Source organism: Balaenoptera physalus (assembly GCF_965194825.1).
Source record: "Balaenoptera physalus genome assembly, chromosome: 1".
Taxonomy (NCBI): domain Eukaryota; kingdom Metazoa; phylum Chordata; class Mammalia; order Artiodactyla; family Balaenopteridae; genus Balaenoptera; species Balaenoptera physalus.
The window spans coordinates 152116263-152130985 of NC_138882.1; the positions used below are offsets into that span (position 1 = coordinate 152116263).

General features: G+C 38.2%; 1 protein-coding gene across 2 annotated transcripts in view; it reads right to left on the reverse strand.

Moving 5' to 3' along the window:
• Nucleotides 1–219: 219 nt before the first annotated feature.
• ZYG11B (zyg-11 family member B, cell cycle regulator) overlaps nucleotides 220–14723 on the reverse strand; it is a 71967-nt gene continuing 57463 nt past the window's right edge. For both annotated transcript variants that reach the window (XM_082429514.1, XM_082429513.1), the window contains 4 exons: nucleotides 14526–14723; nucleotides 14348–14400; nucleotides 13150–13247; nucleotides 220–844 (listed from right to left, as the gene is read on the reverse strand). In XM_082429514.1, the coding sequence (XP_082285640.1) occupies nucleotides 654–844; nucleotides 13150–13247; nucleotides 14348–14400; nucleotides 14526–14723 (540 nt within the window). In that variant the 3' untranslated portion in view covers nucleotides 220–653. The remainder of the gene's footprint in view (nucleotides 845–13149; nucleotides 13248–14347; nucleotides 14401–14525) is intronic.

Below are 14723 nucleotides of genomic sequence, written 5' to 3' on the forward strand. Positions count from 1 at the left end.
GGCTCCAGAAGATTAGCCAGTCCCAGTTTAAAAACTATATACCACAAGAGCAGACCTTTTCCCAGTTCCTAAACTCTATTTTCCCTTAGTAGTTTTTCTTTTTAATATATTTTCTGCCAGCCATCCGGGCACCAGCCAGTGAGTAGCTTTCACAAGGAGAGGACTCAGATTTCCATTCTTTCACACTAAGAAGGACATCTTATAAAAGATACACAGACAGAGAATAAAGGCATTTTATACAGAAGCAATATAAAATTTACAATCGAAGCAGTGCCAGAAATCAGGTTAACAGCTTATCTGAAGCTGCAAATTGACTGAAAGGACTGTAAGGTCAGAAAAGTCTGGCCTAAGGGTCCGTGCAAACTTCCCCATAAAACTGTAGAATTTTAAGCACAGTTAAGTTCAAACACTGAAGGATGTGGAAATTTTCCTAAAAGGCAATGAAGGAAGAGACTCTTCTCATCTAATAAGTTAAAAATCACAAAACAAATCAGAGACTGTTCACATGGGCAGTACTGTACATTATCAATCCCATACTCACTTTATGACTCTTGTTGTAGAAACCCCCAAAACATCAGAGAGGGTAAGATATTCCAAGTGAACCTATCACAAAAAGAATTTCTGTGATTCAATTATCCAATTACCTATAGCTATCAATTTAGTCTGGCCTGGGGCTGCTTTTTACAGGGAGGTGGTCTTCCATGGCGTACAATGTGTTTCTCTAAGCTGTCCAGAATGGCCACAGCAATCTGTTGGACATGAGGATCAGTCTGTTCATGTTCTTTGATGTTGTATAAATGCTGCAATCCCCCTTCCTCAATCAGCATGCTGCAATACCTTGAGGCTGAAAGAAAACAGGAGAAAGAGCTTTCCTTAAAAAACTTAATTTGTTTTTTTGTGGAATAATTTTTATGTTTTGCTTAAGTTTAAGCTGTTTTGTTATTGCTCACTAACATAAGTTAGAGCCTGAAAAATATCTCTGTAATGATGTTATGCCTACACTACAAGGCCCACACATAGATCATAGATAATACACATACCATTTTATATATATATATATTATATATATAATATATTAAAAAAATCATAACCATAAGACATAGACAATCTTCTTTGACCCCAAATCATGAGTAAGATGCGTACTGTTACACTTTTATGCACTTCCTATGTTAAAAAAAAAATTTAGGGCTTCCCTGGTGGCGCAGTGGTTAAGAATCCGCCGGCCAATGCAGGGGACACGGGTTCAAGCCCTGGTCCAGGAAGATCCCACATGCCGCGAAGCAACTAAGCCTGTGCGCCACAACTACCGAGCCTGCGCTCTAGAGCCCGTGAGCCACACTACTGAGCCCACACGCCTAGAGCCCGTGCTCCACAACAAGAGAAGCCACTGCAACAAGAAGCCCACGCACCGCAACGAAGAGTAGCCCCCACTCGCTGCAACTAGAGAAAGCCTGCATGCAGCAACGAAGACCCAACGCAGCCAAAAATAAATAAATAAATAAAAATTTAATAGCAGTCATATTGTACATGCAGTATTCATTATTTTTAAATATTTCTTCCTTTTGCCTTTTTTTTACACATGCCTTTTAAAGTTTTTTTTTTAGTTTAAGTCATATTTATTAAAGTCTAATTTACACACAGTAAAACACACCTAATTTAATCTATAGTTTTATGAGTTTTGCCAAACGTACACACTTGTGTAACCACCAACACAATCAGGATATGGAATATTTTCAACAACTAAAAAGTTTCCTTGTGCACCTTTGAAGTCAGTCTCCCCTGAACCCCTCATCCCAGGTAACCACTGTTCTAATTTCTGTGATATAGACTTTTGCCTAGAACTTCATATAAATGGACAGTATGTAACCTTTTGTGTCTGTCTACTTTTGCTCAGCATGATGTTTTCGAGATGCTTCCAAGTTGTTACCTGTATGTAATCTTTTTTTGTTGTTTTAATCTGAGAAGTATTCCACTGCATTAAGTACGTCACATGTTTTAATGTTATTGTACTGATGGACATTTGTTGGATGTTCTCTCTCCCTGAGCATTTCATTACAATGACTAAAAATGCTATAATCATTCTTTCACAAGTTTTTTGGGAACTTTTCATTTCCTGGATCTTGAGAAAATACCTAAAATGATGGGCAAATGCTAAATGTATGTTTATTTATTTTTATTTATTTATTTTATTTTCGAATTTTATTTTTTTATACAGCAGGTTCTTATTAGTTGTCCATTTTATACAAATCAGTGTATACATGTCAATCCCAATCTCCCAATTCATTACATGCCTATCCCCACCACCACCACTTTCCCCCCTTGGTGTCCGTATATTTGTTCTCTACATCTGTGTCTCAATTTCTGCCCTGCAAACCGGTTCATCTGTACCATTTTTCTAGGTTCCACATACATGCATTAATATACGATATTTGTTTTTCTCTTTCTGACTTACTTCACTCTGTATGACAGTCTCTAGATCCATCCATAAATGTATGTTTAACTTTATAAGAAATCACCAAATTGTTTTCTGAAATGGTTGTATAATTTTTCATTCCCATCAGCAATGAATGAGAAAGTTGCTTCATGTCCTCATCAACACTTGTCATTATCCATCTTTCTGATTATAGGCAGCCTTCCTAGCAGGTGTAAAGTGGCTTACACCTCATTGTGGCTTTAATTTATATTTTTCTAATGACTAATGATGCTGAACTTTTTTTTTTTGCCATCATGACAGTATCTTTATTTTTTTAATTTTATTTATTTATTTTTTTGGCCACGTCCTGTGGCATGCGGGATCTTAAGTTCCCCGACCAGGGATCAAGCCCCTGCCCCCTGCAGGGGAAGTATGGAGTCTTAACAACTGGACCACCAGGGAAGTCCTGAACTTCTTTTAATGTGCTTATTGGCCGTTTGTATATTTTCTTTGAAGAAATGTCTATTTGGATCCTTTGCCAATTTTTAAACTGGGTTATTTTCCTTTTTACTATTGTGTTTATATATTCTGAAAACAAATCTCTCATCAGGTATATAATCTGCAAATATTTTCAACCATTCTGGGAGTCGTCTTTTCACTTTCTTGATGGTGTCCTTTAAAGCACAAAAGTTTTAAAATTTTTTATTAAATCCAATTAGACTAGTATTCTTTTGTCACATGCTTTTGGTGTCCTATATAAGAAATCATTGCTTAATCCAACATCATAAAGATTCATACCTATGTTTTCTTTTAAAAGTTTTATATACTTATGTATATGTAAATGTAGTTCTTATACTTAGGCCTGTAATCCATTTTTGAGTTAATTTTTGTATATGGTATGAGGTAAGGGTCAAAGTTCTTTCTTTTACATGTGCCTACTCAGTTTTCCCAGCACCATTTGTTTAAAAACCTGTTCTTTCCCCACTGAATTGTCTTGGCACGCTTGTCAAAAATCAATTAACCATAGATGCATGGTTATTTTTGGACTCTTAATTCTATTGCATTGATCTATACATCTATCCTAATGATGTTGAGCATCTTTTCATGTGCTTATTTGCCATCTGTAAATCTTTGGTGAAAAGTCTGTTCAACTCTTTTGTCCATTTTCTTGTATTGTTTTCTTATCATTAAGTTTTGAGAGTACATGGTATATTTTGAACACAAACGCTTTATCAGACATGTGATTTGAAAATTTTGACCCAGTATGTGCACTGACTTTTCATTTTCTTGACAATGTCTTTCAAAAAGCTGAAGTCCTTAAGTTTGATTTGTTCACATCCAATTTAGCAGGTTTTTCTTTTTCTTTTTTCTTTTGGCTGCTCTGTGTGGCTTGCGGGATCTTAGTTCCCCAACCAGGGATCGAACTCGACCCCCTGCAGTGGAAGTGTGGAGTCTTAACCACTGGACTTCCAGGGAAGTCCCTAGATTTTTCTTTTGTAGATCATACTTTTGTGCATATTTAAGAATTTGATCTCAACAGATGCAGAAAAAGCTTTCGACAAAATTCAACACCCATTTATGATAAAAACCCTCCAGAAAGTAGGCATAGAGGGAACTTACCTCAACATAATAAAGGCCATATATGACAAACCCACAGCCAACATCATTCTCCATGATGAAAAACTGAAACCATTTCCACTAAGATCAGGAACAAGACAAGGTTGCCCACTCTCACCACTATTATTCAACATAGTTTTGGAAGTTGTAGCCACAGCAATCAGAGAAGAAAAAGAAATAACAGGAATCCAAATCGGAAAAGAAGAAGTAAAACTGTCACTGTTTGCACATGACATGATACTATACATAGAGAATCCTAAACATGCTACCAGAAAACTACTAGAGCTAATCAATGAATTTGGTAAAGCAGCAGGATACAAAATTAATGCACAGAAATCTCTTGCATTCCTATACACTAATGATGAAAAATCTGAAAGAGAAATTAAGGAAACACTCCCATTTACCATTGCAACAAAAAGAATAAAATACCTAGGAATAAACCTACCTAAGGAGACAAAAGACCTGTATGCAGAAAACAATAAGACACTGATGAAAGAAATTAAAGATGACACAAACAGATGGAGAGATATATCATGTTCTTGGATTGGAAGAATCAACATTGTGAAAATGACTATACTACCCAAAGCATTCTACAGATTCAATGCAATCCCTATCAAACTACCAATGGCATTTTTCACAGAACTAGAACAAAAAATTGCACAATTTGTACGGAAACACAAAAGACCCCGAATAGCCAAAGCTATCTTGAGAAAGAAAAACAGAGCTGGAGGAATCAGGCTCCTGAACTTCAGACTATACTGCAAAGCCACAGTAGTCAAGACAGTATGGTACTGGCACAAAAACAGAAATATAGATCAGTAGAACAGCATAGAAAGCCCAGAGATAAACCCACACACCTATGGTCACCTTATCTTTGATAAAGGAGGCAAGAATATACACTGGAAAGAAGACAGTCTCTTCAATAAGTGGTGCTAGGAAAACTGGACAGCTACATGTAAAAGAATGAAATTAGAACACTCCCTAACACCATACACAAAAATAAACTCAAAATGGATTAAAGACATAAACGTAAGGCCAGACACTATCAAACTCTTAGAGGAAAACATAGGCAGAACGCTCTATGACATAAATCACAGCAAGATCCTTTTTGACCCACCTCCTAGAGAAATGGAAGTAAAAACAAAAATAAACAAATGGGACCTAATGAAACTTAAAAGCTTTTGCACAGCAAAGGAAACCATACACAAGACGAAAAGACAACAGTCATAATGGGAGAAAACATTTACAAACAAAGCACCTGACAAAGGGTTAATCTCCAAAATTTACAAGCAGCTCATGCAGCTCAGTATCAAAAAAACAAACAACCCAATCCAAAAATGGGCAGAAGACCTAAAGAGACATTTCTCCAAAGAAGATATACAGATTGCCAACAAACACATGAAAGAATGCTCAACATCACTAATCGTTAGAGAAATGCAAATCAAAACTACAATTAGGTATCACCTCACACCAGTCAGAATGGCTATCATCAAAAAATCTACAAACAGTAAATGCTGGAGAGGGTGTGGAGTAAAGGGAACCCTCTTGCACTGTTGGTGGCAATGTAAATTGACACAGCCACTATGGAGAACAGTATGGAGGTTCCTTAAAAAACTAAAAATAGAACTACTGTAGGACCCAGCAATCCCACTACTGGGCATATACCCTGAGAAAATCATAATTCAAAAAGAGTCATGTACCACAATGTTCATTGCAGCTCTGTTTACAATAGCCAGGACATGGAAGCAACCTAAGTGTCCATCGACAGATGAATGGATAAAGAAAATGTGGCACATATATACAATGGAATATTACTCAGCCATAAAAAGAAATGAAACTGAGTTATTTGTAGTGAGGTGGATGGACCTAGAGACTGTCATACAGAGTCAAGTAAGTCAGAAAGAAAAACAAATACCATATGCCAAGACATATATATGGAATTAAAAAAAAAAAAAAGTGGTTCTACAGAACCTAGGGGCAGGACAGGAGGATAAAGATGCAGACATAGAGAATGGACTTGAGGACATGGGGAGGAGGATGGGTAAGCTGGGACGAAGTGAGAGAGTGGCACTGACATATATACACTACCAAATGTAAAAAAGATAGCTAGTGGGAAGCAGCCACATAGCACAGGGAGATCAGCTCCATGCTTTGTGTTGTGTCCATCTAGAGGGGTGAGATAGGGAGGGTAGGAGGGAGACACAAGAGGGAGGAGATATAGGAATATATGTATATGTATAGCTGATTCACTTTGTTATAGAGCAGAAACTAACACACCATTGTAAAGCAATTACACTCCAATAAAGATGTTTAAAAAAAAAAATCTGCCTAAGACAAGGTTACAAATATTTTGTCACATTTTCTTCTAGAAACTTTTAATAGTTTTTGGTTTCGTATTTAGACTTATGATCAATTAAGAGTTAAAAATTTTTAATTATTTATTTATTTATTTTGGCTGTGCCAGGTCTTAGGTGCGGCATGCAGGATCTTTGTTGTGGCATGTGGGCTTCTTAGTTGTGGCATGTGGACTCTTAGTTGCAGCATGCATGCAGGATCTATTTCTCCAATCAGGGATCAAACCTGGGCCCCCTGCATTGGGAGCTTGGAGTCTTAGCCAATGGACCACCAGGGAAGTCCCAAGAGTTAATTTTTGTATACAAGGTATGAATCAAAGTTCTTTTTTTTTTTTTGCAGATAGAGATACACTTGATGCAGTACTGTTTGTTGAAAAGACTATTATTTCTCTATTGAATTGCTTTGAACTTACGTCAAAAACCAACCAACCATATGTGTATAGGTCTGTTTCTGTACTCTCTATTCTGGTCCTTTGAACATTCTTTGTCTATGTTTATGCCTGGACTTCCAATTGGTGTCTGAAGTGAGGGCAGTTTTGTGGGACTGAGCCCTTAACTTGTGGAATCTGACACTATCTCCAGGTAAATAGTGTCAGAATTGAACTAAATTTGTAGGACACCCAGTCAGTGTCGGCTGAGAAATGGAGAACTTTTTGGTGGGATGTGGAAAAAACACATATCAGAATTGGTGTCAGAAGTGGGATTTGCTATCCTGGTCCTGGCTTATGGAAACATGTGGTTAGGGAAGAGAAAGGATAAAAAGGTGAGGGACAAGGAACCTTTGGTTCTTGGGTGGCTACTCCATGATGTGGAGTAGCAGCTGTGCTGCAATCCGTTACTAACGGTAAAAGTTACCAATGGAATTTATTTTTGTATTTATTTATGTTTTTAAGAGTTTTGTTATATGTTTGTTTTTTTAAAAAAAATATTTATTTATTTATTTGGCTGCGCTGGGTCTTAGTTGCAGTAGGCAGGCCCTTTAGTTGCGGCATGCAAACTCCCAGTTGCAGCATGCATGTGGGATCTAGTTCCCCAACCAGGGCTCGAACCTGGGCCCCCTGCACTGGGGGCATGGAGTCTCAACCACTGCGCCACCAGGGAAGTCCCAACCAATGGAATTTAGAGATGAATTCAAACCTGACCAGCAATTGCTTTATCTAATCAAGGCAAAGATTGACAAAAGGCCAGGATTCCTTGACTTGACTCCTTACTGGGGACTTAAAGCCTTTTGCACAAGAGTGAGTAACTTAGTCAGGAAGTGGAGAAGTTCCTGGTGAAGTCCTGATGTGGGCTACAATTATAGAGTTAAAAAAAATAATGTAAGGATTGATAGGATTATGAAAGTTGGGAGTGTTTTTTAAAAAATATTTATTTATTTATTTATGTATTTATTTGGCTGCATCGAGTCTTAGTTACGGCCCATGGGCTCTAGAGCCTGCGGGCTTAGTTGCCCCGAGGCATGTGGGATCTTAGTTACCCGACCAGGGACTGAACCCACGTCCCCTGCATTGGTAGGCAGATACTTAACCACTGGATCACCAGGGAAGTCCTGAAAGTTGGAATGTTTAAACAGACTTTATGTAAAGAAGTTGTGTCTCCTTTGCCTCAATATTTTATGGAAATGAGTATTATGTCTGGCTGGGGAACACTCTCCTATCTAGTACTGTAAGATCAAAATCTGTGGATGATTACAGTTAGGAATATAAGGGTTAACAGAACTAAGGTAAAAGTCTGTAGGGGAATTGGTATGGTTGAAGAGACTTTATGTGAAGTGGTTACATTTCTTCTACCTGATGGTATTATGAGGATGAACATTTTATTGACTGGGAAATGTTTCCACTACCTAACATCATAAAACAGAAAGCATGTAAATCCACCTTTCAAGCAATGTTAATTGGACATGCTAAATGGGAACCAGTAAGATTGCCCAAGCCAATGCAATGTAGAATAGAAGCTGGAGTGCTGGCAGGGACAAATTCTCTGTGCCATAGCCCTATGTGAAGGACTGACTGGGGTTTATGGCAAAAGCCTGTGAGTGCCTACCAGAGATGATTACTGGGACTTTGGACTTGAGAATTTCCATTTGAGGGGCATTTACTACCTTGCTATTTGGCATTAATTGAAGCTAGCCTCATGACTGAAGGACAAAAAATGATCTTCAAACCTGAAATACCCAAGACGTTTTGAGTGATGTCAGAGAAACACTCTAATGGGGATGGCAGTGCCCAGAGGAGTTCCATAATAAAACGGAATTGGTTTATATAGGATCGTGCTACCTGGAGAATGCAAGGAGGAGATACTCATGAGCAGGGAGCCTCTTTCTCCCTAGTCAGTCCCTAGGACTGACTTTGGAACTGCACAAGGAGCTGCCAGATTCTATAGTCACTTGGACAGTGCCCTATAAACAGCTCTCCAACAACCAACAAACTGCTGCTTGGTTTGTGGATAGCAGTTCCAAGGTAAACAGACAACATCCTGTTTGGAAGGCCACCACTCTGATTGAAAAAGGTAAAACCAAAACAGCCCTGTGGACTGAACTGCATGCTGTGTTCTCAGCAAGGATGAAAACTTGAATAGTGGTAAAAGCCTCTGTTTGGGTTTTTTCATGGGCAGTGGCCAATGGTCTAGCTGTGTGGGTGGATACAAGGGCAATGGAAACCTGGTCATTAAGGCAGGACATATCTGTGCCCATCAGAAGAATTCTCTTCCATGTTCAGAAGCTGACTGGAACTGACAAGCAGATAGCCCAATGTGCTTGCTTGAGGTGGCCACCTGAGTCCACGAAATGAGTGGATATGGAGGAACTGCAGCAATGCAGAAATGGACTGAATCTAGACATATTCCTCTTGCATTTTGAGGCACAAAGTGCCAGAGTCAAGGAAAACGTTTTCTATCCCTACAGTGTCCAACAATGGGCAGAGAGATATCCTCCTCAGAGTAATAGTTTGATAGAGAATTGGAATGGGCAATTAAAACATTAGTTATCTAAAATCGGAGGTGGGAGGGAGGGGGGAGATATAGGCCTGAAGGGCTAGCTTTCACACCTTCACGAGTATATGTATGCTCACACTCAATATGAGTGGAGCTAAAAGAATGTCCCCACTAGGGACTTCCCTGGTGGAGCAGTGGATAAGACTCTGCACTTCCAATGCAGGGGGCCCGGGTTTGATCCCTGGTCAGGGAACTAGGTCCTACATGCATGCCACAACTAAGGAGCCCACATGCCACAACTAAGAAGCCCTGGAGCTGCAACTAAGGAGCCCACGTGCTGCAACCAAGGAGCTGGTGAGCTGCAATTAAGACCCGGCACAACTAGATAGATAGATAGATAATTTTTTAAAAAAGAATGTCCCCACTAGATATTCTCCTGTTTTTCTGGGGAACCTGGGGAAGAGGGAGTGGGAAAGGATGTTGATATGATTATGTGATTCTTGCTAAGGTAGGATACTGGTATAATGATTATACTTTCTTCTTCTTCTTCCCCATATCACAACGTTTTTTAATTCCCCTACCTGGTGCAGTGGTCACAGAACCAGGGCTGCAACTACAAATGCTGGAAGCAGGGATGATTCTTAAGCAAAACACTGTAACTATGTTGTAAAATCTTTTTGTCAGGATTCCCAAGGGCCTAATGGGTTGGGTTATGCCTTAACTCCATCTGGCAAAATTGGGAATAACACTGAATGCAACTATATTGCCTCGTGGTAAAAACAGCCCACTAGTTCTGCACCTATGTAATCTTACCCTATCTGAATGACAGGGGACTGAGGGGGAGACACTTGCTAGACTAGTATTGCTGTTGGCAATCTAGACCAACACAGTGGCCAAAATTAATGTCCCTTCCAAAGGTGGAAAAGTTTGAGTGTACATGAAGAGAAGGAGGAATAGGAGCTGAGGGTACAGGAATGAATAAATAGGCTATGTAATAAGAGAAATTCAATATGACATTAACACATCAAAAAAGGCTCAGAGCAAGAGATGATATTATCTGTTAGTTTAAGAGCAATATATGGCTTCACCCTAAGACCGCTTCTGCTTTTGGAGCCTTACAAAATCTACTAGAAGCCTGCAAACCTCAGTGGCCTTGCCCTGGGAGACATCCCACTCTGTCACCTCATTACCGTATGTCAAAAGGGGATCCTTATGAATGACAAAAGACACTCCTATCACTCAGGAAATTATAAAGGTTTGAGGAGTTCTGTGCTAGGAACCAGGAACAAAGACCAAATATAGTTCTCATTATATCTTCTGGTCTTTGATGACAGATCCCTTAAAACAAAATGATTGTAACAGTTAACAGATACTAGCATATTACTAGAGTCCCATTCAGTCATTAATCATATAAAAATGTCTCCCAGGGCAAGGGAGCATTCACCATGTTGGTGAATGCACTCACATGCCTGGATGGTGGCACAGCCTAGTTCCATGGGGACAGAAGCTCCTGTGCTCAGAATCCTTCAGAACCCTGCCCTATGTATCTCTTAATCTGGCTGCTCATCTGCATCCTTTATAATAAACTGGTAAATATAATTAAATGTTTTTCTGAGTTCTGTGAGCTGCTCTAGCAAATTAATTGAACCAGAGGAGGGGGGTCGTGGGAACCTCAGATCTACAGCTAGTCAGTCAGAAGCACAGGTACCAACATAAACTTGGGATTGGCATCTGAAGTGGGGACAGCAGTATTGTGGGATTGAGCCCTTAACCTGTGGGATCTGACACTATCTCCAGGTAGACAGTGTCAGAATTGAGTTAAATTTGTTGGACACCCAGTCAGTGTCTGCTGAGAATTAGAGAACTGCTTGATGAGGTATGGAAAAAACACACATTTGGAGCCACAAAACACCTGTCTTGATTACTGTAGCTCTATAGTATGTCTTTAAGTCAGGTAGTATAACTCCTCCAATTTTGTTCTTCGTTTTTCTAAGTTGTTTCAATATTCTAGGTCCTTTGCATTTCTGTATGAATTTTAGAATCAGCCTGTGAATTTCTCTTCTGCTAAGACTGCTAAGATTTTGAATGGGACTATATAAATCTACAATACATTTGGAGAGAATTGCCATTTTAACAACAGTAACTTCTAACTCATAAGTGCTGTCCTTCTATTTGGTTAGCCCTTCTCTAATGTCTCTCAGCAATGCTTTGTTTTTCTCAGTGTACAGGTCTTGCACATCTTTGTCAGATATATCCTTAAGTATTTCATAGTTTTTGGTAAAACTGTACATGTCATTTTTTCATTTACATTGGTTGCAGCTAATATAAAGAAGTGCAACTGATTTGTGTATATTGATCTTGTATCCTGGAACCTTGCTAAACTCACTTATTAGGTCTAGTTGCCCTCTTGTAGATTTCATGGGATTTTTCTACATAGGTATCACGTCACCTGTGAATAAAAACAGTTTTACTTCATTCTTTCCAATCTGGATGCCTTCTGTTTCTTTCCTGATCACACTGGACAGAACCTTCATTACAATGTTCAATAGCAGTGAGGTTGGACATCCTTGCCTTGTTCCTGATCTTAGAGGGGAAACAGTCACATTTAATTTTTCACTATTAATTTTGATGTTAGCTGTAGGATATCCTTAGATGCTCTTTCTGCATCTACTGAGATGATCAGATTGTTTTTCTTTCCTGGTCTGGTAATAGGATGAAACACATTGATTTTCAAATGTTAAACCAACTTTGCATTCCTGGAATAACCTCCTTGGTCCTTTTTATATACTGTTGGGTTCCATTTGTTAAAAAAAGAATTTCCTCATCTATGCTCATGAGAGATATTGTTCAGTAATTTTCTTTTCTTATGTCTTTGCCTGGTATTGATATCAGGATAATTCTGGTGTTCTTGCTTTCTAATTTTTTTTAAACCAGCTTTCTTTCAGTTTGGATATTTTCTGTTGCTGTGTATTCAATTTCACCAACCTCTTCTTATTTGTATCTACTCTTAAGCTCACCCAAATATTTTTCATGTCAAATTTTAATTTTTTTTAAACATTACTTTTCCCCTCTTAATTTCATGTTTTCTTTAAAATCTTGGATCATATCTATAAAAAAAGTTCAAATTTTTTTTCCTGCTAATTCCATCATTACTACCATTTCTGGGTCTGTTTCAATTGTCTAATTTTTCTCCTGGTTATGGGTCATATTTTTCTGCTTCATCTTTCATCTAGCAGCTCTTACCATATAACTAAACATGTTGTTGAGTGTATAGATTTTGTTGTCTGTTTTAAAAGAGTGCTTAGTTTTTCTCTGACAGTTTACTTGCAGAGCAGCTTGACCATTTCAAGACTTGCTTTTAAGCTTCACAGGGTTGCCTTAGAGAAACCTTTAATTTAGGGCTAGTTTAATCTTTTCTGGCATCTGTAGTGAATGTCCTGGGTATCAAGTTCTTTCCACTGTTTGGAATTCGACTATTTTCTAACCTGTGTAAGCTCCATGTGTTGTTCAGTTAGCAGCTCCTTGGTATTTGTTCTTTCTCAGGCCTCAGGAAGTCTCACCCTAGGCATGCACAGCCTAAGACTCAAGAAACTCCTATGAAGATTTCTGAAGTTCTTTCTTAGAACAGTGTAAGTCTCATTCACCACTGTCATTGATTTCTAATATTGCCAAGCTCATTCTGAAAGTATAAACTTAGTTCATAACTTAAGATTCTCTTACACTGTATTTTTAAAAGTCTGTGTCCTTAAAAATCAAACACAATTTAGAAATGGCTTTCCTGTGCAAGGAGAATTTCACTTGAAAAAAAAACACAGTTCTCTTTTCGGTACATACGATTCTTGCTGCAGACATGCTGCATGGCCCAAACTGCCCATAGCTGGACTCCTGGTGTTGTGAAACAGCCAAGTAATGGGAAAAATGGATTAAAGGACCTAAAAGTTCAAAAGAAAAGAATATAAGTTACATCCTATACTTAGTGTCATTTTCTAAAGCAATGCTTCCTGAGCTTTTTGCTCCAGAAATTTCATCCTGCTATTTTTAAACTATATAATATAAATGAGCTTCTATAGAACATCTTTTCTTTGTCTTAGCCATTTGATAAATGAGTATATTCAGACAAAAGTCTTGGTACAGAAGATGGAAGGCAATCAGAACAACATACTTTTTCTCAAAAGCACCTGTTGGTCTTGAAGATACACATTTGAAGACTAGTAGACTTTGGTTTGGAAACTTAGATAAGGAGAAGTTAGTTGATAACTAACCAGAACACCACCATGACGGAGCTCTAGAATTAGTCTTTCTATTTCTACAAGTTTTCTGCCCAAAAATGTATAGAACATAAGTTGGAATCAAAAGTGTTGGCAGCATCAGCATTTATAAAGTAGACAACAAAATAAATTGCAATAATAATATTTATACAGCAATCTGGAATACTTCTGGTATATTAGCAACTTATCTATCAAGTCACCTAACTGTCATAAATAGAGTTAGAATCCAGTACGCCCTTTAATAAATTATTATAAACTGTTTCCCTGAACAAATCAGGTGCTACTTCTAGTTCTCTAAATGTGTTCTCATTTTAGACCTCCTTGCATTAATACTCTTCCTAAAATCTTCTGTATCTACTTAATGATCTCTCAAAACTCAGCTCACAATCTACTTCCTCTGGAAGCTTTTTACCATTTTCCAGTGCACGTTCAGAGCATTCTATGTACATAACTAGCATAGGAGTGAATTATTTCTGATTTACAACTGGTTTCCATCACTAGACTGTAAAGTTCTTGTATGGAGGCACCATATCTTACTCATCTTTGAATTTCAAGAGCATAGAACAAGACCTTGGCACCTGTTTTCAATAAATGTAGAATGAAGGAAAGACTGATGAATGATAGGTAGCAAAATAAATTAAAAATACTTTAAAGCCAGTACGAAGATAGATGCCAAAGGGTAAAATCTACATCTAATAGGAATGATCTCTACACAAGCAAAATGACTAGATTACTGGCTTAATATTAATTATCTTGCTAGTTACCTGTATGCTACCATCTCACACTCTGGAGTTGGCCATTTCAAAATCGCTGAATGCTGAAAGACACAAAGCACACAAGAAAGGGTTACAATATTTATTTAGCATTGCATTATGAGGGTTTGACAGTCTAACCATTATGAATGTTGTTTGCATGCTTCCAAAATACACCAAATTACCCTACCAGATCGTCCAGAAGAGAATTCCTCTGGCTACGACTCAATGTCCAAGCTTGTTCTCCTCTAGATATTAAGTGGGCAATAATCCCAGCTGCAAAGTAACTGACTTCCACTTCAACACTATGTAGAAGGCTACTGATGTGGTCTATAAAATCCTTCCACATTAATTCAGAATGCAATTCTTGTACTTCGGCTATATTGTT